Source organism: Gopherus evgoodei, chromosome 8 (assembly GCF_007399415.2).
Source record: "Gopherus evgoodei ecotype Sinaloan lineage chromosome 8, rGopEvg1_v1.p, whole genome shotgun sequence".
In the NCBI taxonomy this organism is placed as follows: domain Eukaryota; kingdom Metazoa; phylum Chordata; order Testudines; family Testudinidae; genus Gopherus; species Gopherus evgoodei.
Window position 1 is genome coordinate 12,509,292 of NC_044329.1, and position 27,273 is coordinate 12,536,564.

The 27,273-nt window shown below is 44.2% G+C and overlaps 1 protein-coding gene across 9 annotated transcripts in view; it reads right to left on the reverse strand.

Moving 5' to 3' along the window:
• JADE2 (jade family PHD finger 2) overlaps nt 1-27,273 on the reverse strand; it is a 144,829-nt gene that overhangs the window by 90,413 nt on the left and 27,143 nt on the right. For 6 of the 9 annotated variants that reach the window (XM_030573632.1, XM_030573633.1, XM_030573628.1 and 3 more), the window contains one exon: nt 13,489-13,646. In XM_030573632.1, coding sequence (XP_030429492.1) covers nt 13,489-13,646 — 158 coding nt within the window. Of the gene's footprint in view, nt 1-13,488; nt 13,647-15,138; nt 15,221-17,077; nt 17,249-27,273 lie in introns of those variants that run through there. The other 3 variants (XM_030573636.1, XM_030573635.1, XM_030573637.1) reach the window with 3 other exon arrangements.

Sequence of the window (27,273 nt, forward strand, 5' to 3'; positions counted from 1 at the left end):
AACATGTTTCTAGAAGGCAAGGGCTAGGTAGATAGATTTCTGGCACAATGGAAGGCCCCTGACCAGCCAACCCTCATTCACATGAGTAATCCTTACTCACACAAGCAGTTCTAATGAAGCCAGTGGCACTATTAATTATTATTATTACTCATGGGAGTGAGAGTTTGCATGCGCTGGGCCTAATTTGCCCCTGATCAGTTAAGACAGCTTTCTTCTGGTAGTTTAACCAATAGCTCTATACAAGGAACGGTAAGAAATACCTTTACTGAGCTTTGCAGCAAGTACATTGGAACCAAATTCCACGATCCTTACTTGAGCACAACTCCCACTGACTTAATTCAGGACCACAAAATGCGTCCCTCTGCTTGCAGCCCATGTTTTCACCCTTCAGTGGTTTCTTCATTTCATTCTGCATTTGTGACACTATCAAGGGTCTTGCAATTTGGGTTTGCAAATCCCTGCAAGAAAATGCCTGTATTTCTTTACCTGGCATTAAAGACTAGAGTTGGGGGACTTCCTCAGATACTAGCACAGGTTGCTGATAGATGTGCATTCTAAAACTGTTCCTTTCATGGAAATGGAACTGAATTTCTGAATCCCAACTAACAGGTACAATAAGAAAATGCCTCCTTTCCCCTTTCTGTCTCTACAATATCCTCTAGTAACAATCTGTAACCAGCATGGGTCCTTCCAGCCTTTGGAACAATCTAATCCTCTAAGCGGAAACTGATTCACTCTTCTCTGATGTATTAAAAAAAGAAAAACAAGTGAACAGGAGGCACTAAACAGCCACCTTGTTAAACCCAGACAGCTTTTCCAATTTAGTTTCTGAGCTGTTTATCACCATATAAAAAAGCCTGATACTCAGCAGACTAGATAAAGTCCAGAGTGTTGATGTTCATGTATTTCTCACATTTATATTTCAGGCTAAATTTGAGTAAGACTAGCCGGACAAATGAATTATTTTAGGCTAGGTCTACGTTTCTTAGGTCGATTTACCAGGCCGTAAGAATGGCGGCGAGTCGACAGCTGCTGCTCCCCCGTCGACTCCGCTTCCGCCTCTCGTGGAGTTCCGGAGTGGATGGCGGAGCGATCGGGGATCGATTTTATCACGTCTACACTAGACGCGATAAATCGATTCCCAATAGATCAATCACTACCCGCCGATCTGGCGGGTAGTGTAGACATACTCTAAATCTCAACTCTTATTCAGTGCCTGGAAAATAACTTCAAAGTAGATCAGAAAAGAGACCTGGAAAACAAGCACTCAGGTCTGATACCAACTAGTCCCAGGGAAAACAGTTACTGCGTGAACAAGTAAAGATTATCAAGGACTTGCTTGAACAATAGATAGGGCCTTACCAAACTCACAGCTATGAAAAATGGGTTACGGACCATGAAATCTGGTCTTTTATGTGCTTTTACCCTATACTATCAAGCTTTCACAGAGGAGAGCAGCGTTTCCTCAGATTGGGGGTGCTGACCCAAAAGGGAGTTGCAGGAGGGCTGTAGGGTTATTTTAGGGGGATTGTGGTATTGCCACCCTTACTTCTGCGCTGTCTTCAGAGCTGGGCAGCCAGAGGGTAGCAGCTGTTGACTGAAGGCCCAGCTCTCCAGGCAGCAGCGCAGAAGTAGGGGTCGCAATATCATACCCCATGCCATCCTTCTGTGCTGCTGCTGGTAGAAGCTGGGCCTTCAGAGTGAGGATCCTGGCCAGCAGCCAACCTCTCCAACTGCCCAGCTCTGAAGGCAGAGCTGCCACCAGAAGCAGCGCAGAAGTAAGGGGAGCAGTACCACAACCTCCCTATAATAACCTTGTGACCCCGCCACAACTCCTTTTTGGGTCAGGATCCCTTCAATTACAACACCGTGAGATTTTACATTTAACTAGCTGAAATTATGAAATTTATTATTTTAAAAATCTTATGACCATGAAATTGACCAAAATGGACCATGAATTTGAAGAGCCCTAACAACAGAACATGGACAAAGGCAGTGTCTGTTGAGGGCTAAATATCTAATATGCAATAGCCTGAGGCTGTGTGAAAGGACCTCTCACAGCCAGTTTGCAACATTCCCCTACAACAAATTCACACTAACTTAATGGAAGGTGCTCTGAATATACGAAGGGCAATACTGGGTCAGACCAAAGGTCCATCTGTAGCCAATGTCAGATGCTTCAGAGGAAATGAACAGAACAGGTAATCATCAAGTGACCCATCTCCTGTTGCCCATTCCCAGTTTCTGATACCATGTAGATGGGTGCAGGATGCACAGATGGGTAGATCCTTCATATGTAGGGGCTTAAAACCTCTTCTCATTTTTAATCTCATACAATGCAGACCTCGATCTCCCGAGCTGCAATAAATATGGAAGAGTTGCAGCTCTGTAGTTGCACAGAAGAGATGGAAAGGATGGAGATGGCTTTTCTGATTTGCAGAAAAATGGAGACCCCTGTAGGTAAACATTAAAATCCATCCAGCGTGTGCTGTAATGTTCACGCCTGGAAAACAGGAAAGCCAATGAACTGGCTTCATTGTGGTAAAATCAAACCATGCAACGGACTAGAACTTTGGTGAACGTGCAATTCCATGTATCCTTGTGAACAATTAGATAAGAAGGGCTGTACAGCGGAGTCCTCATTTCGCTTCTTCCTTGCCCTGTAAGATAACAGGAGCCAAAAGCTATCTTACATTGTTGAGCTCATACTATTCTATATAGAGAACCTTTTGTCTCAAGGAACTGAATTAAGGCCTCAGTGCCTTGGCACACAGCCCTCCATCCAAAAAACCGGATGATAACAAGGGCTTTTGGCGCTGATCTAGGCCAGACTTTAACCAGTAACCTAGAGCTGAAAGGCTCTAAATACCATTACTCAGCCTTTGAGCCAATCTGTTCCTCAAGTCCTTTAAAAATCCCAGTATCCCAACAAGAACTTCCACAGCGAGTTAGTAAGAGAAAGACCCATAAAGTGACATGGCAAAGTTTGTGATTTACTGTAACTGCTGATTATATGGAGGATAAATACAAGAACTACCAGTATATAAAATATAGTTAAGATAGTCTCCTTGGAGCAGTTCTCTCTTCTGCCGCCTAATCATATCCACTACATTTTAGCAGATTTCATAAAACGTGGGATGTAGGAAATGTAAGAGCTGTGATTCTGGGAAGATGATCCTGTCCCTGTGATTCTGGGGAGATGAGCTTTTTGACCCACCCACCCACTTTCTTAGTTATTCTTCAAACTGTCTTCCCTTTCCTATTTATGTCAGTCACATATTAAAGTCATTTGTTTTAGCAGGTGCTGGTAGTGGGTGTACAAACTCTCCCTTGCACACCTCATTGTAAACAAGTGTCTCACCACCCTAAAGTGCTTTCTAGGTCTCCCTGTTTTGGTTTGGGATGGGGGTAGAACTTAAATATGGTAACTCTGTGAACAAAATCCCATGTTGTTCGGTTGGTCCAAGTGTGAATTTGCTCAAAGAGCTTCTATTTCTCAGTCCTCCAAAAAAGTAAGACTCTTCTAACAGCTGCATTCAGAACACTCTGCCCTGGGAGCTAGCCAAGCCCTGCCCTACTTAGATTAAACATGTCACCTCCATATCCTACCAGCATTCAGCGCTAGCCAACAGGCCATCTGTAAAAAAAATTCTGTTTTCTTTTTAAAAGTAGAGCGATAAATCCTCGAAGCCCCAACTGAGATAGGAGCCCTACAGCCTGCACAATCATACAACATGATACAGTCCCTGCTCTAGAGTTTACCATCTACATTAACAAGACAGACAAAGGGAGGAAGGGCATACAAACGCACAGAGAAGTGAAGTCACACAGCAGGTCAGTGGCAGAGAATGCAGGTCTCCTGCCTCTTCTGATGAGTGCCCTATCTGCTATACCACATTACCTCTACATTGGGCTCCCCTGAAAGTGCTGTCAGGCTGCCAGGTAGATGTCTAGAGAGTGAAACTGTATGCCAAACCTCTTAAAACAGAGGAGGCAGGTTGCTAACATTTTGCTGATTTCAATTTAATGAAGCAATTTATATTTTGGAATTGCTACTGGTAAAACCAAAGAAGTTAGAGCGTATGTTTTCTCTATATAAAAGGTTGCCTCTCTATATAGTTGGAGCCAAGCTACTAACATTAAAACATCTGGAATTAATTATCTAAGCCAGATAATGTTTCCAGAATTATTTCAAAAACGCAAACAGATATACACTCATTTTCATCTGTCTATTAAAGGACAATAGAGAAAGGTTTTGCAACTGTCAAGCAGTAGGCACACATCTGCCAATACTATGGGCTTCAGAGTATGTGACTGTGATCCTGCAGCTGCTCAGAAATTAGCCAAATATCATCTATAAAACTGTTAATGAAGCTACATAGGCTTAGCTGCAAAAACCTCAACCTTGGTTTGAATTTTATATTACCATCATTATGATCAAATATGATCCAGATTGTATAGCTCTCCATTGTAGTATGGATGGATGGGTACAAAATATTGGAACCAAAAAAACCCAAGCTTTTTGTGGGGATATGTGAGGTCACACAAAACCAGGCCTGTTTTAAGAGCACCCTTTCTTAATTAAATTAACGATCCATTGCATTCATCCTGAACCCTGAAATCAGGGAGGATGGTTTTGATTCTATAACAAGACAGTGCATGGGAGTTCTCAGCAGAATCACTTCAGGCCAGCTCACAGTCAATCCAGAGAAAACACCCTTAACCAACCTGCCTTTCACTAATTTCAATATGCTTCTCTGAAGCAGCATAGGCTTCTGCGGGTTTCTCAGATGTTCTTCAGGTGTGATGTGCAAAGGCAAAGCTCTACCAGCCCTAACACAATTCAGCAAGATCTATGTGAGATCTTATGTACCCCCTACTTCCAGAGTACTAAGCACCTCACCTATACTAATTAATTTATCCTCACCGCAATTCTGCAAGGAAGGGAAGTATTATAGAATCACAGAATCATAGGACTGGAAGGGACCTCGAGAGGTCTTTTAGTCCAGTCCCCTGCACTCAAGGCAGAACTAAGTATTATCCAGACCATCCCCAACAGATGTTTGTATAACTTGTTCTTAAAAATCTCCAATGATGGAGATTCCACAACCTGCCTAGGCAATTTATTCCAGTGCTTAACCACCCTCATAATTATGAAGTTTTTCCTAATCTCCAACCTAGGCTGCTCTTGCTGCAATTTAAGACCACTGCTTCTTGTCCTATCCTCAGAGGTTAACAAGAACAATTTTTTCACCTTCCTCCTTGTAACCCAGAACTGATCTCTGCAGGACCCCGCTTGATTAGCCCTTCCAGCTTGACTGTGAACCACTGATAACCTGTTATGCACCTACCTTATAGTAGCTCCATCTAGGTTGTATTTCCCTAGTTTGTTTATGAGGTCATGTAAGACAGTATCAGAGGTATGATAAAGCATGATGTCACACCAGAAGTCAATGATGCCTGATATACCACTCCCCAATGATCTGACACCCATCCACATTCCTAATACAATATCTGCACTAATCAAGTTGTGCTCAGCCAATACACTCACAAGACTGGAGACTGCAAACAAAGGGAACAGTGTGAGACAAGGCATATCCAATGGAAGTTTTGTCTGAATGGGTGAAGTGCGTAAGGACTTCACGACTGACCGTTGAGACCAACTCTTGGTGTAAACTCACCTAACAGGGTGCTATGATTTTTTAATTTCTATTTCGGATCCTGCTACTCAGTTTCACTTAGTCCTCACTGAGGCAAAACAGCCACTGGGCCACTAGGGCTGCAGAGGAACCTTTGTCCTGCAAAGGGGAGTTGCATACCATCCGGACTGATTCTTCGGAAGGTCAGGCCATCATAGCCAGAACAGGAAGTGGCTGCAGTGGAACTCTGCAGAGGCCCAGCAATGCTCATGCAAACAGGAAGCTTTATTTCTCCCCTAGGTCACTTTTTCTAATCTTTTAAGCAGACACAGGCCACTTCAGTTTGGATTTTTTTATCTTTTGATCAGCTAAAAGCCTCAGGATTTAATACTGATTTTCAGAGGAATCTATGTATATTAGGTAGTGTAACAGAATCAGGGTAAATTTAAGGCCAGAGCATCCAGATACCAAGAAAATTGGCACAAAAGTATCCCCTTGTGAAAATACTAGATCTATATCATGTCTGCCCTTTACAAAATGAGTCTCTGCAACTCCAATCCCACACTTACCGAGAGGATGCACATCTTCATTAGACTCCAAAAGAGGAACCCAAATTGGATTGTATTAAAAAAAATCCAACACCACTGCTACAAGGACACACAAGCTGCTGCAGAATCCTCCACTGCCCCTTCTGCAGCTGAGCCTCAAGGGAAGCTGCTGTTAAATCAAAAGTCAGACAGCATCTCAAACTGAGAAAAATAAATCTAGCCTACACGGCCAGTGATAGACCCACATGCCTGTAGACGTGGCATATCTTGATTTTAGTAAAGCTTTTGATACTGTCCCGCATGACCTTCTCATAAATAACTAGGGCAGTGTTTCCCAAACTGGGAGGCCACTTGTTTAGGGAAAGCCCCTGGCGGGCCGGGCCGGTTTGTTTACCTGCCCCATCTTCAGGTCTGGCTGATCGCGGCTCCCACTGGCCACGGTTCGCTGCTCCAGGCCAATGGGAGCTGCGGGAAGCAGTGTGGGCCGACGGAGGTACTGGCCGCCACTTCCAGCAGCTCCCATTGGCCTGGCGCGGCAAACTGTGGCCAGTGAGAGCCGCGATCAGCCAGACCTGCAGACGCGGAAGGTAAACAAACCGGCCCGGCCTGCCATGGGCTTTCCCTAAACAAGCGGCATCCCAAATTTGTGAAACACTGAACTAGGGAAATGCAACCCAGATGGAGCTACTATAAGGTGGATGCAAAACTGGCTGGAAGACCGTTCCCAGAGTGGTTATTAGTGGTTCACAGTCATGATCGAAGGGCTTAACGAGTGGGTTCCCACGGGGATCACTTCTGGGTCCAGTTCTGTTCAATATCTTCATCAATGATTTAGATAATAGCCTACAGAGAGCACACTTATAAAGTTTGCAGACGATACCAACCTGGGAGGGGTTGCAAGAGCTTTGGAGATTAGGATTAAAATTCAAGATGATCTCAACAAACTGGAGAAATGGTTTGAAGTATACAGGATGAAATTCAATAAGGACAAATGCAAAGCACTCCACTTAGGAAGGAACAATCAGTTGCACACATAAAAAATGGGAATTTACTGGGTTTGTTTAGTCTGGAGAAGAGAAGCCTGAGAAGCCTGAGAAGGGGACACGATAACAGTTTTCAAGTATGTAAAAGGTTGTTACAAGGAGAAGGAAGAAACATTGTTTTTCTTAACCTCTGAAGATAGGACAAGAAGCAGTGGGCTTAAATTGCAGCAAAGGAGGTTTAGTTGGATATTACGAAAAACTTCCTGTCAGGGTGGTTAAGCATTGGAATAAATTGCCTAGGGAGGTTGTAGAATCTCCATCACTGGAGATTTTTAAGAGCAGGTTAGACAAAAACCTGTCAGGGATGGTCTAGATAATTAGTAAGGGACAGGACTAGATGACCTCTCGAGGTCCCTCGCAGTTCAATGATTCTATGTTGGCAGGTGTGGGTGGGTTGCATCTCTTTCCAAATCCACAGGGACAAAACACACTGGTCAGTTCTTTATCCTCATTGTTCATACATGAGGGGGCTTCACAGGGTCACAGGCGCATACGAGGATGAGATGGTGTTTTCTAGTATTTAGAGCAGAGGACTGGGAGTCAGGACTTGTGGGCTCTGTTCCCAGTTCTGCCACTGATGCACTGTGTGATCGTGGGCAATTCCTATTAACTTTGCTGCTCCTCCATTTATTCTGTTATTTTACCTTGCTCAGTGCTTACATTCAAACCCTGTCGATATGGTCAAAGACTGTGGTTACTGATCAAGAACAAACTCTATCTGCCTACCAACAGAATGACAGCCTGTGTTCAGGGGAGCCATATCCTGAAAACTCACTGGATCAGCTACATAGAGGAAGCAGTGCCTCTCACACCACAGGGTACTCTGAGCTGGAGCTCCTGAAATGTATTCCTGGCTGTGCCACTGACTCATTGTGCAAGTCACTTAGCCTCTGTGCCTCAGTTTACCCACCAGTGAAATAAATCCTTACATCACACAGGTTTGGCGAGGTTTAATTCTAGATCTGTAAAGAGCTGTGAGGCCCTCAGATTATAGGCTCCATAGAAAGGCAAAGTATTAGCATTAGTACCTGATTCTTGTAGGTGTACAGCTGTGGGTTAATGCTAGCATGAGCTGAGTAAGCAAAGCATGTCAATCTGTCAGTCCAGTGCCTACCAGCTAGGAAACTTGCTTTTAACTGCTCATTGCCCCTGTTTTCATTCAGCTTCAAATGGCATTATATATCTGTGCTGGGCCCCTTTAAACTCTGGCCAATTCTCAGGCACACATCTGTACAAAATAAAACCCTACCAGGTACTGGTCAACTAGAAGTGGCTAGCTAGAGGAAACAGCCCTGCTAAGTACCGCCTGCCAGGTGATCTCATGGACACTCAGTCCCTCCACCCCCTCCATCACCTGCTACTCAACAGTGCTCACATTCAGCAACCCATTTGTTTTAAGGTGGCTCTTGGTTTCAGTCATTTCAGATGGTTGTTTTCTGGGGAAAGTGCTCCTTAAAACAAATCCTTTCCTCTCCACCTCACCCACATCTTTGACATTTCAGCGCTCCAGAAAATAAAATGTTTCCAAATCTAATTTTCAGCTTTGGATCTGCAAGACCTAGAGGCAACGCACAAGTAGGAAGAGTTCATTTCTCAAATCCCAGCTGAAAGATGAAAAGAATGGCAGAAGCTGGGTATAAAATCCTTTTGGGAGCCACAGATTGACTCGCTGGGTAGGAAGTGACCTTCGCCCCCTTGCACAAAATATCTATCGGCTCACGGTCTAAATGCTCCCTAGCTCCCCAGAGATGGAATTTGTTTTCCTGTAGGTTGCAGTATGATTTGCTAAATATATTATGACGCACCAGTCCACAGCTCCCAGACCTCTGTGTGGCTTCTCCTCCCCTCTAGGAATTTCACATACAAATCACTGTCAAAGTGACAGCATTAGCACAAGTGAGTTAACACAGAGCATTCATCAACCTACAGCCCTAATTCTCCTGTATGCAAAGGCCACTTTACCCCTCTCTGACAGTGTAAAGGGTTGAGCTGTACCTGTTTTAAGGTCCCTTTACACTGCTACAGTAGTTGCAATGGCCTTATTATAAATGAGAATAAGGCACCCTACGTTGCTTACCTGAGCACAGGGTTTTCAAAAAGCCAGAAGGGTGTCAATTAGGCTCTATATATCACTTACCGTAACCAAAATTGGACTTTTTTTTCCTTAATAGGTTTGACTTCCTGATTCCCTGAGATATTGTTGTTATTTCTTTTTAAATCATTAAGTGGAAAAAAATATTCAAGAAACAAAGCAAAAATTTACTGTAGGGCCTAACATAAACAAAACTGTGGATTCATGCCCTGACAAATGCACATAGTGTTCCTATGCTCAGAACTGAAATAAGATTGGCACTATAAAAATATTTGGGAGGAAGAGCTGATGCAATTTCAATTTTAAATTAACGACCCCTGAAGGGGATGGACAGGGAAAAAGTTAAGCCCTCATTCTGGGGGGAAATAAGTTTTCAGACAGGTAAAACTGTGGGTCCTGAAAATATTTTTCTTTTCAATGCTTAAAATGCAGTTAGCAATGTGAAGAGTTAGCAATGGCCCCCAGAGAAGACAAATGTTAAGGCGAGTAATGTTCCTTCCTGTGCTACTCTAAACCAGGAGATGACAGCGGATCCAGCTCAGATCCATGCTTAGCAGTTCAAACCCATGTCTCATCACTGTGACTATCCCATCCACCAAAAAAAGGAAAACATCTGGACCAATGACTATAGCAAGCTGGAGCTCTGGAGAGGAAGGGCATACACATACATATGCTCTGCTTCCTGTTTTGTGTGATGAAAGACGCTTGTGGGATTTAAAAGAGAAAATCTGACAGTGCCACTGTTTATTCTCTGTGGGCCTTATTCACCACAACCCTATACTGGGCACAGTTGCTTACTCAGGGTCAATGGAGTGCAAAGTGGGTGTGCGGTGCTACCACATCCGAAGGAAAGCACTTTATTTCACTCACTTTGCACTGGTGAAAATGACAGCAGGGAAACGGTGGATTGGGCCTTGTAGAAGTGAACTCTCTTGAGCAGTTTTCAATTTGAGGAGAGGGAGAGAGAGAGCGAGAGGCAGAGAGACTGTTTCTATCTGCTCCCTCAGGACCGAAGATGAAGGCTGCTGCGAGCTATCCTGCTGAAATACTATGCGCTGCATTGGACAGCATGGCCGCACCGGCTTTAGCGATATAGGAAGCTGTGGTTTCCGCTTCCACTTTGTAACTCAAGGTAAAATCTGGTCCCTGTGCACAGCTGAAACAGGTTATCCGTGCACAGGGGAACTATATGTGGAAATGGGGCATCGGGATCCTACCCATGACACAGGGACAGAGTGTGAGTGCTCCCACAGCTCCAGGACGCAGGGTTAGATTTGTGGATATGGGCGGTCGTGGGCATGATGGCCATGCTTGGCAACACACCTGTCCCAGCCCAATCCCCTGGCCCACTGTAGAGCCATGATGGAACTGTCCTTCCCAGGGCCTCTGTGCAGCCTCCCATCCGTGCAGCACATTTGGACAGGTTCCACTGCAATCCAGGCCTTCCCTGTCCCCTGGCAGGGGTAGGAAGATTTGGCTCACAAAGCTACGAAACAAAATAAGGTCCAACAAAATGCCTAGAAACGAAAGCTTTTTGCAAAAATGTGAATTCCCAGACTGGTTTTAGATGGGCACTTACTGCAGCGGTAGTGCCAAGCTATCACTTTTCATCTTGAACTAAATCCCAAACTAGCCTTCAGTCCAAGAACTGGACATTTCCGAGTTCAGACTGTGGTTAGCTATCAAAGACAACTAAAAAAAGATATTCCACACACAGGTGTTTTTCAACGAGTAAGTCACCTCAACAGTCCCTTTTACAACTTCCCTTTTGATGTGTTCAGACTTCTCATTAAAGTTTCATTTCTTTCTATATTTTCTCTTGGGAAGGGGGGGGGGGTATGTGTGTACAAAAGTTTACTTCATAACTTTTGACCGGCAGCTGCAATAGCAGCTGTTACCAAGGGACAAACTGTGCTTCAGACAAGGTTATTGACTTTACTGAAATTCCTCCATCATTTGAGGAGCAAAACAGAATTTCCTGCATATAATCTGAAGTCATCTTCCCCTGCTGAGTTCCTGAAAGCATTTTTTAAATTGATTTTTAAAGATTAACAACATACAGGGTCTCCACGGTGACCTGTACCATTTTAAAGATTAACAACATACAGGGTCTCCACGGTGACCTGTACCATTTTAAAGGCATGGAACCCAAAGATCTTTGATATTCTTATCCAAATGATTCATATAAGTTAAAAAGGAAGAAGAGAAAAGGAAAACAGCTCAAGTGGTGGACACGCTGTTGGCAGCAGCACACTGGAATAGAGCAGATAACTTGCCCTAAGTTTTGGTGGAGTTACCTGGACAGTTGGGTATCATCATATGGCAAAGGGAAGAACTGAAATAAATTTTAATAGAAAAAATAGAGTCCAGTCTTCAGAAATGGAGCTGGGGGATTGTGAGCACAGTGGCCATGTCCTGCAACTTACCTGAACCAGCCCCAAATCCTTAATACAATTTGCTTAGCTTTGTCTGAATTGTAGGCATAGGCCATGAAAGACCTCATGCCAGATATTTTTTTTGATGGTGTCTGTTAGCCCCCATTACTAATATTTCTCTTACCCTTGCTAGCCAGAGGGAAACACTGGATTGTTCCCCCTGCTTGCATCATGCTGCAACAGTACCTTCGGCCACATTTACTACACTTAGCAGGCTACAACATGTGCCAAGGGAGTCCCAAGGGAGTAGTTGTGTGACGCACTGAGAGACTTGTGACCCAAATTCTGGGACTTTTGGACACTCCCACCAGCTAGGAGTCACGATCCCCTTGTACTGCAGTTCAACAAGTATTATGTAATCTCATCACAGGCGTTAAGTCTCTGGCTTTAAAAAAGTGTCCCTGAATTTCAGTGCAGACAGCAGATGATCTCGCTGCCCTTTGGCTATGCCTAGTGCTCCGCTTCTGTATGGATGACAGCAGTAACTCCACATCCCTTTCCTACCTGAGCAGTTACAGATCTTTTATTGTTGCCTATTTTAAAATATGTACTGAAATGACTGATACATTTGTTACAGCTTGCCTTTGGTGGCTGTCTGTCTATTTAGCAGCCAGCGTTGTTCTTTCCTCTTCCGTGCGCAATGTGTTAAAGTGGACGGCACTAAAAGATAGCAGGTTAAAGTTATCGGGCCAAGTCTTGCAGCCCTTACAAAGTCTCAACTCCCACTGACTTCAGTGGGACCCCAGCACGACACTGAGTTTCCCAGTGGACCCTGCATGCCCATAAATCACTGAACAGGTTAATGCGTGGGTGGACTTTCATGTTTATTTTACCCTCTCCAAACCCCTGGGTCATTTCAAAATGCCACCAGCCTGGGCAAATGCAGAGCTGGTGTCCCCTGAGAGTCCTTCTCTCACTCATGCCCAGCCATCCAAGAAAGAGAGAGGACTTTCTTCAAGGGAGAGCACTCACATCTCTGTCATAACATCTGGCCGGGGGGAGAAGCCTGAGTTCATATCCCATCCCAAAGCTCCATGTTAACACCTCGGTCCTCTGTCGGCACATTCCCAGGCCGCACTGAAGGATTCGTTTTGAGCAATAAATTGAACATGAATGCTGCAATGCTGGGTCACGTAGCCTAAAACCTATCACCCATCCCAGACCTGATTTCTACACCGACCCGAACTAAGTCACTCGCATATATGGCCGCTGGTGCGCTGCAAAGCTTGTACAGCCCAGAGTGTGCCCTTCCAGGACCATGATGGTAGGTATTGACAGCCTATAAAACCACATTTCTGTCTCCCCAGACAGATATGTTCTCGCGCATACATATCACTTGCTTACTAAGGGATTTTGCCCTTCACTTGTCCCCTCTTGCACATTTCCATTGTGTCTTGGCTGTCCTCACAGAAGCACAGGCCACTGCTGCAGTTGGAAGCATCACCTGGTTCTACTGCATTTGATCATTTGCCCCCTCCCCCTGGATCTGAATCCTGGGACTGATGGTTTTTTACCACCTTAAGGCTCGCTTCCACCTAGCTCAAGTTCCAGGCCTGCCTGCTTTATTTACTCTACATTGCAGTTTAGACAGCACTATAAACCCAAATTATTTTGGAAGCTCCTCAAATAAACAGATGGGCAGAACAATGCCAAGTAAATAAGTATCCCCTCCAAGGACAGGAAAAGAGACAGCAGGCATTTAGCAGCACAATCAGTATTGTGCTCACTTACCTAATCACTGGTTCAGGTATCGCCTCTGCTCCCGCTGGAACTTGGACTCCTTTCTCCCACTCCTGCCTCCAGGGATCGGCAAGTATGTAGTACTCATCTGGACTCAACTGATGTGAGTCAGGGATTTTCATGGCTGTTATCAGATCGGTACGAAAAACCTACAGAAAAAAGCAATGAGACAGTCTTAAATGACTCGGAAGAGATGAGACATTGCACTGGGGCAGTGGCATTCCCCTTGCAAGCTGGCATTCTTTACGGATTTCCCAACGGGACAGTCATGCCAGGCCTGAAAAAAGACAGGGACCCGCCTGGAGCAGTGGAAGTAACTGTGGAGAACAGGTAAACTCCTGTTCACACACTAGGATATATCATCAGACTTTCTGATTTCCTTCATATTATAACGCAAGGGCTTTCAAGAAAACTTCCTGTCTTCAGCTCAACTTCCCCTCCCCTTTCATGGGGGTCAAGGGGACAGGCTACTGGAGTGGCTGCTCACAGAACTGGACTGAACCCCAGAGCCCATGCAGAGTATCTCTTTACTTCCTGATTCTCTCACATTATTTCACTTTCCTGTTATTCATGCTCCCAGTCAGGGGAAGACCTGGCTGACTGCAACTGATGGCTGAGTCATCCCTGCTTAAAGACACTGAAACAAAACTGCTCCATGGAATTCTGGTCTTTCTACTGGGAGGCCTCAATGTCCCGGAGTAGGCTGAGATCCTGGAACTTGGTGGCCTGGATGAACTTGGACCACTATTCTTATTATTCCAACAAGCAGAAGAGAATGCAGGCTTCTCTTCCCACAACTTTAGGGGAGAGAGGGAACAAACCACAGAATGCTCTCAGTGTGTTCCCCAAGAGAAGAGCAGATTGTCAGCATGGGAGGTGCAGGTAACTAAGAGATGGGACTGCATGTGATAAGAATATCAAACCCTTATGACCAGCACCTCTGGCCTTTATGACTGAGGAATCTCACTGTGGGATTCACTCTCTTCTCCTCCTGTCACTTAATAGGCACATTAGCCATTTGTCAAATTACAACTAGATGAAAAGACAAGCAGCAAATATCTTGATATCTAAACATAATAGGCCTGACTCTCATCTCACTCACACTGGTGTAAATCAAGAGTAACTCCATTTTACATCAGTGTAGGATGCGTGTATGTGAGATCCGGGCTTTATATTTCAATCAATGCTGGGAGAGAGATAGCCAACATTAAAGAAGGGTAAAATAAAGGGTGCACTATTTTCCTCCAGGCGATAAATGGATTAAACATATTCATACAAACAACTACTTTGAACTCAGCAGAAAAATCAAAGACTCCATGTTTTCACTGCATTCAGCTTCTTGGGACATGTTGATGTTTTTTTCTTCTTGAATGGCTAATACAGATAAGGCTGTAGTGAATGTACACAGTCACCTGATTCCCATGCATGTTTTAGTTTTTATTATCTGCTACAAATGCAGAGAAATCAGCAAAACCCTTCTATGATCTGCCTTCAGAAACTGCTCCTTTCAGGTCACAACACAGTTCTCATACAAAATGCTCTGGGTCTTTTTTTCTAAAACTCATCATTCTTAAAACATAGCCAGAGCAGCCCTGGCAAATGCAGAGGCACTTAAAAACAGCCAGATTCTTTGACACTGACCTTGCCCCCGTTTCAGAAGCAAACATAGCATTGCCATTGAACAGCCTGTCTCTGCAACACAGTGATTCAGGGACATGCTGGAAAACCATGGGTTGAGCTACATCCAGCATCCTTAAAGGAAAACTCCTGTGTTAATTATAAATCTTAATGGGCAAAACCAATATTTTCTAAGGGGTAGAATAGCTGGCCCTCAGTGTGGGTACCTGTGGGTGGAGAGGAAAGGTATAAGGAACCATTCGGAAGCTATCTACAATTTTAGTCCCAGACGGCAACACCTGGGGTGCAAGCTACTCCCAAAGAAACATCTGGGGGCAGGCAAACGGTGAGGGAACTTTCTACCTTCAGCTACTCCAGTCCTACAGCTTTTTTCAAAAACATGGTATGAATTTTTTTTAAATGAGAGGAAATATTTTTTTGGTACTAAAAAGCTTTGTGACCCTTTTTCCTCAAGCTTCCAAGGAATATTCCCTCTCTTTGGAGAGAGACTAAGCCTGGGAAATTCCATCCCATAACGTGAATGTTTCAGAAAGCTGCAAACGGCTGAGAACAGACAGTTCAAATGACAAGACTTCTGCATCCATAACTATGGCAGTCACTACCCCTGCCCCACATTACATATAGGGATGGAACAATGGACACTTGAGTCCAGACACCTAAGAAATCTTCCCTGACCAGAACGAGTATTGAAACCTGCCCCTGGAGTTCTGGTTCCAGGTTGGCTCCGTAAGTACAAAGGGTTCTGGCTTGGCGGCTGAAAAGATTTTGTCCCCTGGTGGAAATGTTGTGAGATTCCTGCTATTTGGGGGTGAGATTTCAAAAGATCCACTCACAAGATTTGATATCAAGAAGTGGACAAGATACATTTGAGGTGGCTGGTGTCCTCATGTTCTTCAGGGGAAGATGCTGATCTTCCTGTCCCCAGCATCCTCCCGACCGAAGAAGCCAGGACTTCACCAACTGGCTGAACCCCTTTCTGAAAATGACATGATTGTGGACAGAGGCTGCAGGCAGCTCACTCTCTCCTCCACAGACAGCAGGAACCCTCCACCTAACAAACCTCTTTGTCCTGCTCAACCCTCAGTCTGCATAATGCTAGGAAGTATGGCTATTTTCCTTTTAGTTTGGAGGGACTACTTTTTTTATTTTACAGCAAATGTGAAAGGATACCAAGAGAGAAAGACATCCATAGGTGAGTCACAGGGCTATATCTGTTTTCACTTGCACCACAATAAATCCAGAGCACCAACAGAGGTATTCCGGATTTACACTGGTGTAACTAAGACCAGGATCTGCCTCACAAATACAGAAGCCCTAGACAGGGTATCACAAATGCTCTGTGGCGTTATTGTTCAGAGATCCCAAAGGAGTAGATTAAGATGGGCCAGATATTCAGCTGATGTAAATCAGTGTAGCTTGAACAGAGGTATGTCAATTTACACCAACTGGGTTCTGGCCATCTGTTTTCAGTATTGCTGGTAATAAAAAGTGAAGGAAGAGAATGGAAAATTGTTTGCAGAATCATTTCTGAATGGAGCCAAGATTATACTCCATTCCACTAGCGTAAATCTGGGGTGACTCTTCTGCAGAGAATGAACTTACTCCCAATTTAGACCAGAATTTGGCCCAGAATGCCTCTTAAAGTTTTCTTTGAGGTGTCAGCAACACTTCTGAAATTCACAAGGTTGTAACTGTTGGTCTTAATTGCTAATGGTTATTGGATGACTCAGATGTTAAGACCAATCCCTGGCACATTTTGGGGCTCACTAACAGCATACCAGTTTGCTGGAAACACAAAGGAATTACTAGGTTATAAAGCTGTTTCACACTTTAATATTCTGTCTGGCTTCCCAAAAGGATGGATATTGTTTACAGTCTTGGGGAAAAAAACAGCTTGTTTAGTGAACAGGAAAAAAATCAAACTAAATGGTGGTATACATGCCTGCCTACATGGCCAGAGCCTGCAGCCGAATACACTCCGATTCTCACTGACCCGTTAAACTGCTCAACTGGGCCCCTCCTCTCGGAGAATTCTCCAGCCCTGGGATAGTGATTTTGCTCATCTTCCCTTCCCATTTTGCTTCTGGACCTAGTGAGGTTTCCCTGATGTACACTGTGGGGAAAAAAATAATTCCACAAAACAGATCATGGTAAATAAGGTTTTTCGTCCAGGGGATTGCCTGACAGCAACGATTTGATTAGAGCTACCCCATCTCTTGGAGAATAAAGAACCATTTGTAAATGAAAATGGATGATTTCTCCTTTTCTCCGCATCAGTTATTATCTGAAATAATAACCCACAATGCTAGCAATAACATCCAGACACCAGCTATCCCTAATCAGTCTGTCTCAGGCAACTTCTGCATTACCTTATGTGTGGCTGGGATGGATCAGGTGTTTTCTTCACTGCTTATTCTCAAACTAACTATTGCTTGGGATGAACTGTAATGAATGATTCCAGGATGGCTTCACACTTTCAGTACAAAGATCAAATGCCCTGGAGGGTATTTGGGAAACCAAATGGGATACTATATAGGAAAATAGACATTAGCCCCTAACTGAGACCTGGTATTTAGGTCAGTTCATTTAATTCTCAGAGCCTCAGCTGATAACCCAATTACAGCTAAGTACAAATACATAAACAACCTTTTCTATATTGCTACCTCTTTGGACAGCAGTAGCACCTTTTTCCTGCTGCATTTGTTTGGAGACATTTTTGACCCCATCTATAAAGAGCTAAATTAAACTGCCCAGACACAGTCTGGCTACATCTTCCAATAAAAACATAATTAACAGCCTACATGTTATAGTCAGAGCTAGGCTGGGTTTGAGAAAGGTCAAGTTCCTTGAAGTCTCCATATGCCAATATAATTTAATTGTTAAGAACACCACAGTAACATTTTATTATGCTACTAGGCTGAAAAATTAAAATAAGATTAAGACAAATGCCAAGTAAACATAAGAAGTAATGTGAAAAAGACATCACAGTCCTTACAGTTTTGCATCTCTGAATATCAAGCAATACAAAAACTATAAATAAATATAAATAAAAAATAAAGCCAATGCAGCTCTAATGCATTTCTAAAACATAATGTATGTATGTGCCCTTTTAGTGATAGATCTACAGTCCCCAATGTCACCATTCAGACCTAAAAGCTGTTTACGTTATTCAGTATCACCAAGTGACTATCTCCAAAGGATATAAAACAAGCAAGATTCAGCATCAATCTGAACCTTTTACCTTGCTCTGAGTTTCCACCTAGCCTGTTAGGACAAGGGATAATTCTGTTTCGGTGGCTATGAAGATCTCCCCTCTCTGAATTGTACATGTTTTAATAACAGGACATGAGATCCATTTAAAATCCTAGTATTTGTTTACTTACAAATTCAATGGGGCTAAAATGTTATAGCATTTCTAATGTGTCCAACTCAAGGCATCTTGCCAAACAAACATTTTCAGTAAGGGCTTACTCATTTGGAGGTCTCTCAATTTTTTATGCCCAACCTGAGACCCTTTGGGATTTATTCTCTAAGGTGCTCAGCACAGCACCCATAACTCCAGCTGGAGCAAGGGAAAGTTGCAGATTCTCAGTACCTCTGAGAGGCCCAATTTGGGCAATGAAATATTGAGGTACCCAAAACAAGTAAACGCTTTTGAAAATGTAAGGTGTGACAAATCTGTGCCTTAGCTTCCCCATCTATAAAATGGGGATAATGACTCTGACTCACAGGGGTAACAGGCATAACTTACTGATGGGTAAAACTTACCCTTCTGCATGAGGTCCAAACACCATGTCCCACTTAGACTCCACTGAAAAGGCTTACGTGGGACTCATGATCTTGTGCGGGCCCTCAGCAATTTCTCCCTTTGGGAGTCTCGGGTGAAGTGCAAAGCTCTATTTGACAACAAGGAGGATAACAGCAAGAGACATGCAAAGCCAAGTTTTTCTCCTTGAAACAGTTGCTAAGTTTGCCAGAAGTCTCAATCTCAGAGACACTGCCTGCCTTTGAGATTGCTGTAGGATCCCTGAAGTGTGCATTCAGCTACCTGACCTTGTTGTCAACTCAGAACTTCCAGCCTCTTCCTCCTGGTGCTTCCCACCCATCCACATCAGCTACCTGGTGATGATACTGACTTCAAAGACTTAGCTGTATAAGTAATTACAAATATGACATCACTCCTTCATGATATGCAAATAACGAGAAATCGTCCAGGAATTTTCTGGCTCGGGAGTCTGAAACTGGCACAGAAGACAAAACGCTGCTGAGAAAAAACACAGCTCGTGCAGAAATTCAAGAATGTTTTCTTCCTCCCAATTACTTTTTTATTGAAGTATGATTGTGCAATTACACTAACCTGCCAGGAAAGCACAACTACCAGAACCCCAGCTCCAATGCCTGCAGCATCAGGCATGGCTTTTAGTCTTCTCTTGGGAGACCGTCCCTCCTTTCTTCTGTCCATAACTGACAAGCACAGCATCAGAACTCAGAGTTATGGGATTCATTGAGGATTGGTGGGGGCAGGGGAGCTGAGATTGCCAACTGTGATAGTGACAACAGGATATGGACAGCTGTCTATCAATAACTATACTAACTCCACCAACTCCCGGCACAGAGGCCAGTGAACAGCTGCCATTTTGGCAATGTTGATCACTCCCAATCTGACCGTGATTTAAACTGGTGACCTAAAAGCAAAAGGTTCCATACCTCATCGTCATCTCCCTTGAGAATTTTACCCTACAGAGAAACAGAAACTTTTCCAAATAATTATCTCCGCCATCACTAAAGAAGATACCTATCATCGGATATTTAGTGTTGCAAGAGATCATGGGTTTAACTGTGCTGTGTTGATTATTCTCTTAATTATCAGCAAGATTTAAAAAAACTAGGCTAAGTTATAAGAAATATTTACTGTTTTAAAAATAAAAGATTCGATTAAAAAAATAAAAGTATGATCACAGAGAGTGAAGACTAAGGGGCTGATTGTCTCACACCGGTTTTCCCCCGAGCGGCTAACTCCATTGACATGAGAGAATTACTTTGGATTTACACTGTATGAGGGAAAGCAGGATGACTTGACTAGTGGATCTCTGGGCTCCTAACTTTACTCTCCACCTTCAAAAAGATCATTCTGCTGTCTCTTGAAAAGAGGACTTTGGCAGCTACAGAGCTCTGGTTTTAGAAGAGTAACCTAGCTAGGGATCTTAATTCTTATTTGCAAAGCCGCGATCACATGACTGTAGTATGCTAAAGACAGTGGGTTGGATCCTCCGGTCTCGGCACAGGACCAGAGAGAGGTATGCAAAAGTGATTTACACCAGCCTGGAATCTGGTCCATCATCTTCATTCTACAAATTGAAGGAACAGAGGTACAGAGATGCAAAGTGACTTGCTCAAAGTCACACAAGTCTGTAGCAGAGATGGGAAGAGCATTCAGGTAATGTGCCTTATCTGATGGATGTGTATAAGCGTGCAGGACAGAGAACTAAATGCTGGATTGTTCATTGTCTCTGTAGGTCATGTTAAGTCTTAGAAACTGCAGAAGCTTTGGAGCCCCCATAACAAATCAGTGATGGAGCCTCCAATTGTATGTGTCACCTTAATGGCTGTAGTAAGCGTTCAGAAAACAAAGCTGGCTTGAGCTATCTAATCTGTTTGTTTCTCTACTTGTATGGCCATATCACCACCATATCCAGCACTCGTCAAATATACTCCCCCATCATTCATGGACCAAATGCCATCAGAGTCGAGTTTGGCTATGTAATCTGTCATCCATGCAACAAAGAACACCCCACCCCTGGCATCTAGAGGCTTTCTGCAGACAGTGGACTGAAAAGAGGCGCTGAATGGAGAAAAGAAAAAGTCCTAAAACTGGTGATCAGTATTGCTTGCCACTAGGCAGTGCCGCTTTGCTCCAGTGCTCTCTGTCCACAGGAAGACTTCTTTGGCACAGGAGCACAAAGGCAACGATAAAAAGCATTAAAAATCCTTGCTCCTCTTGCAACAGAAAGTGGACTCATTTTATCTTGATGTGTGCTGTGTGGACTGGATCTATGTTCCGTGGGCGCTCAGCTCCTCACCATACAAACTAAGAACAACACATTTTGCTTAGTTTACAGCTGTTACCTGGGGTTATTTATTTAATTCTTTCTCAGTCTGCATGGTTGCTTGAAGGGGTCACAGTTCCTGCACTGCCTGGGTGCCTTCAGCACCCCGGTAGCATCTCCATTGAAAGTTTATGCTGTGCAGCCTACCTGACTTTGGTCACTAGTCTGAGTAAAGCCAGGACCAGCTTTACAAATAGCTCACAAGATCCTCAGGGGTTGAAGTGAAGCATAGTGTTGTGAGGGCAAGACCTTCCTGAATGCTACGGACACAGCCTGCTGTCCTTACCATTGAAAAGGGAGAGCGAATCAGCGTTCTGCACAGTTTCTCACCAGTGTATTGCACAAATCACAGGCCTGTGTTTTCCTACACTAAGTCTTTCCCCAAACTCGTCCCTTCAGGCTTGTCAACTCACGTTGGGATAGAAGATTAGTTCTAATTTTAAACCAAATAAGTATGATTGTATCTATTTCCCCAAAGATGATAAGGCACATTGCAGGCTGGATTTGTAATATTACCGCTTCGCTTATTTAGTCCTTCTTCGAAGACAGATAAGCCTCCACTTTCAAAGGCAGCAAGTGTGCCAACACTCTATCATGATGATGCCTCTGTTTTTCCATGAAGAACTGGAAATGCATAAATTACTAACTATCAAAGCAGAACGCTTTAGAAATGATAGAATGCCACAGAAATTCTAAAGGAAAGCAGATCAGTTGTCTGGAAATCTACCAGCAGCTAATATGTTCAAATTGTAATCTAAATGTCTTTTTGTTTTGAATTGTCTGGGATTAGGGTTGGGAAAAGACTCAATTATTCTACTCAAACTCTTCTGAATTATTTATGAAAACTAAATAAAGGATAAATTAGGCACTGATGAACTGAGGACCTGGTGGTGGAGGGAAAGTTGTGTACTAGAAAACAAGCAATTTTCTCTCAATAGGACTGTTTACTATTTCCTCCCTTCTGCAAAAATTGACAAATAGTCTTTAAAGGCCTGCTGCTTAGCAACACCGGTTCCGCTGATCTGCTTGGAAGATGTTAATTGCTTTTTCAAACAATGTGAACAACGGTTTAAAGAGCTATAACTCTAATTTAATAACCAACATGAGCCGCAAGACCAACTATGGCGACTGTGACGGCGACGTAGTGACTTCAGTAATGGACTGGCCATGGTAGCTCTCTCCCTCTCACTGAACTGGAAAGTAGCACAATCAGGATCTCAATGTATGGAGAACTCTGTCCACCTGAAAGGGGACAAGACCTGGGGCCACAATTTCAAAGGTATTCGGGTGTCTAAAGATGCAGATAGATGCCTAGTGGGATATTCAAAAGCACCCCAGCAGGTTAGACATCTGTCATTGATTTCAATGGGACTTGCTACACTTAACCTGTGTAAGTGCTTTTGAAAATCCCACTAGGTGCCTATCTGCATATTTAGGCACATAAATGTGTTTGAAAATTTGACCCCAGGGGCCTGTATTTAGGGCTAGCCTCAGCACAAGCTAACCAAGAATCTACTTGAGGCCAAACACTTTTGGCGGCCTCATGTCCCCTGCAAGATCAGCAACTCCTAGGCGGACCCCCCCCTTCCCCTCCATCTCCATCAGTGCATCTGGAGAAGCAGGAAACACCTCCTTACCAGTTCTTCTAACTCCCTATAACAAAAGGAGCAGAGGAGGAGGTAACTTATGACCTGATTTCTCCTAGTCCTGACTTTCTGTTCTTTGATATCTACATTCAGTGTCTGGTGGGTACACCTGGACCACAGAAGGTGCTGAAAGGCATGTGCCCCTCCGCCTAGCTGCTCCCTTGTAACCAGCTCTAAATGCTATACCTCTCCCAGAAAAGAACCCCAGGTGCCTCCCTCCTCTAGCATAAAGCTTGTATACCTGGATCAATGTTCTTACTCCAAAAGAAGCTGTGCCAAGAGATGCACAGGCTCCACCGCCCCTGGGAGCTCGGGCTGGGACTCTTCAGCAGTGCTACAGCAGACAGGCATCTTTCTTTTTCCCATTGGCTTTTTTTCCCCCTGCATTATTGGCCCTGCCTAGACACTTGCTTTAACATGATAAATACCATCATTAAATATCAGCCCAATGAAAATGTATGGCATTGCCATGGCTCTGTGATCCTGAGAGAGACAGACAGAATCAAATCATCCTGTGCTTTCAATATGCCATTTGCAACACTCTTATTTGCTGCCTATTCGGGAAAGTGGTAGAGAACATTTTAAACAGATCTGAAGAATAAACATAGAATCAAAAGGAAGTCAGGGGGATGCACATTAGTGACAGGCATTACAACACCACATTAGCAAAACTGGCACCTTTTGTTATGGCTCCTGATACCCAGTAAAATGGTCACACTTCCATGCCAAAGGAAAATGACTAATCAGATGGAAAAGAAAAGAAAAAACATCAAGAAAATGGCAATAAATGGACCAAGCAAAGCAGGTGAAATTCACATTTGTGCTGAGTGCTAGCACATACCTAGGCCTATGCCTCACTTCAGACATGGGGCTTAGCCAGTGCACAGTCCTGGTGTTCAACTTCTGCACTGGGGTGAATTGCATCCTGCTTGTCAGGGCCGGCTTTAGCAATTTTGCCGCCCCAAGCATGGCAGCACGCCGCGGGGGGTGCTCTGCCGCTCACTGGTCCCGCGGCTCCGGTGGGCCTCCCGCAGGCTTCCCTGCGGGGAGTCCGGTGGTCCCATGGCTCCAGTGGACCTCCCGCAGGCGTGTCTGTGGATGCTCCACCGGAGCCACGGGACCAGCGGACCCTCCCCAGGGAAGCCTGCGGGAGGTCTACCGGAGCTACCTGCCGCTCTCTGGGCAACCGGCAGAGCACCCCCCGCAGCGTGCTGCCCTAAGCACGCGCTTGACACGCTGTGGCCTGGAGCCAGCCCTGCTGCCTGTCCGGTCTATTCCTACATTTAGGCTCCACTCCAGCTGCAACGAACATCTCACTGATCTTAAAGGCCCAGAAGCCAGATAACGTCATGGCTGTTTTCTTAAAACTACATGAACCAAACTTTTCTTGGCAACCGCCACCACAGGAAGGCTCAGGACTGAATGGGCTTTGGGGACTCTCATCCCTGAGCGATGATCCCTGCAGGTCAGGATTGGGGCACATTGTGGGGCAGCACAGGGAAACTGTCACTGCCTTTGCCCACACTCACAGACTCATATATAGACTTTAATGCCAGAAGGGACGATTGTGATCATCTAATCGGCCCTCCAGCACATCACAGGCCACAGAACCTCACCCACCCACTCCTGTTATAGACTCTTAAACTCTGGCTGAGTTACTGAAGTCCTCAAATTTTGATTTAAAGATTTCAAGTTACAGAGGACCCACCATTTAATTCAAACCAGCAAGTGACCCATGCCCCAAGCTGCAGATTAAGGTGAAAACTCCCCAGGGTCTCTGCCAGTCTGACCCATCACCTTCCTTCTTCCGAGGATTTCAGTCTCCAGAGCTACCAGCCCAGCAACTACTGACCAGCACTAAATTCACTTTAAAGAGAGATGCAAAACAGGAAAACATTAGTCATCAGGTCACACTATTCTTCACGCCTCTCCCCACCACCGATGAGCTGTGACTCAATCCCCAAAGCATCTTCTCTGCACGCTGATTTTAAAAACACAGTGGGGTAAAATTCACCTCTTTACAGAAGGCCAGCACGTGTCCTGGAAGTCTTCAAAACAGAGCTTATGTGGTGCACATATAATGCAATGATTGGCGTATTACAGGGTTCCCGCTCTGCACTCACTTCTAAAGGCTGCGAGTCTGTTACAGCCCCAGCTTGGGAGCCTTGACTATTTAGCTCAAGTTGTAGCAGCAGGTGCTTTTAGCCCTGGAGGTCCCTGCTTCACTCCCTGGTGCGCTGGCATCACATATGTAGACAAGGTGCTGACGCTTTGATATATATATCTCTTTCACTTGGTGTTTTCCCACCATATATGAATTCAGTCAATCTCCATTGTCTTGCTACATCGAGAAACGTTCTATTGGCCTCTCTGCCACATTTCCAGTGCAGTGTAGGCCTTGAGATCTACAATGTATGCTCTGGCTCCAGTAGCTGATTAAAGGTTATTCCCCCACGTTTCAGAACGACAATGCTAAAAAGCTGATCATGTATTGCTCTGCTAGTGTTAAACAGGTTGGACAGTCAAAAATGAAGTATTCACATTTTAACTCAACTTACTCAAGTATCTTAGAGATGTTCCAGCAGAGCATGAAGAGCAATAAGGAAAAGGAAGCACAAATGTGGTTCACATTTCAAAACAACTTCTCTGAGGTGCCTGACTCTGTCCACAGCTCAGGTGTTGGAGGACAGAGCAGCATCAAGTGATCCATCCTCAGTCAGATAAATATCTAGTGGGCCAACCTTTGTGTACTCCTGGACCACCATTAAAGAGGGAGAAAGAATTAGTAAATTCCCCAATGTCTCTCCAGTCACTTTGCCCCCTCTTTACTTCTGAGCTGGAGGAAATAAAAGTTAGGAATCTGTGTCTGTGAGACTTCAAAGCACCAGAGAATGCACTGCTCAGAAAAGCACACACACAAAAACACTCCCAACGCCAATTTCAAACAGTTTGCTAACCCTGGCGCCTTTGGAGGTTTGCAGAGCAAGAGATGAAGAGTGTCTCATAGTAGGACACGAGGGAAAGGAAAAATAAAAGGACATTTAAAATGTTGCCATAGGAAATATAAAAAGGGAGGTAAATCTGTCAGCAGTCTGAAAAATATACTTCTTTTAAATCCTTCCTTGCTGACCTGGAACATAGTTCCAGTAGCGTTCCTCTGAACGGTTGGTGCTGAGTATTGTCAACTCAATGGCGATGCATTGCCAAACGTGGCGTAGCCTTGGAAAGGCATTTTGCCAGGTGCAGAAAAACATTTGTGAACAGCGTGATGGTTTAATGACACCTGCTGGTTTCACACAGGTTCCTTTTCTCATGTCATGTCTTCCTATGACTGAAAGATTTCTTATTGTGTTGATTTCAGAGCTGGATCCCATTTCCCAACCTTCATACACTTACTGGAGCACCTGACGCGGACCCCGAGCTCTGCTTGAATGAGTAAAGCACCCTCATTTTCCGGCTTCTCAACTCTTTGTTTCAACAAGAGTGCTAATTTTCTTCAAGCCTGTTTGCCTGGATTTGAATCACAAAAGATAAAGAGTCAGATGGGATTGTCTGGTAAAAGATACCTCTTGGTTTCCTCACAGCAGTTAATGTTCTCTCCTTATTCCTTATACCTGTGAATTAAAGCTATGGATACTAGGAAGCTCAAGGCTTGGAGCCTTTCAGCTCTAAGTTCAAATCTAGTCCCAGGCCTGTAATGACCACTTTAAAGAGATGTCCCATTGGCTCCACCTTAGAGCAGGTTAAACGCTGAAAAAGACAACAATCCTCAAATTTGGCATGCATGGGAAGTTTCTTGGCTTGAATGAGCATCTAAAAAATTAACCACTCTACAAAGAGAGCTCTGCAGACACATGCTCACAGACTCTCCCCACTCTCGTCCCTGTTCAGCCATTTAAAAAGGGCAAACAGCAAGCTCAATCGTGTTCCGGAGCTGCTACCGCACCTGCTCAATGGGCGTTTCCTTGAAAACATTCTCTCAGCTGTTAGATGAGGAGCTGGATAAATCCACAGTGGAAATGCACTGACATCAGTGGAGTCACATCACAGATGGATTTGGCCCACCAGGTCTAATTACTGACTAGTCCTAACAACTTCTATCCAGGGAAGAACACTGACTTTGTCAAACCAAACCAGACTATTGACCCATTGAGTCAGGGATCCTGCCTCCTGTCCTACCAGGAACTTACGGAAGGTGTTTGTTTGATCATAACTGCAATACCACTTAACTCTACATGGGATGTTACTTCAGGCCAATTCATTATGGCATCACAGACTTAAATGACTTATCACGAGATGCATAATTAGATTCACTTTCTCGTGTATCTTCTTCCAGATATTTTGACAATATCAGACACTATCAACCACAGACTTCTCATATGAAG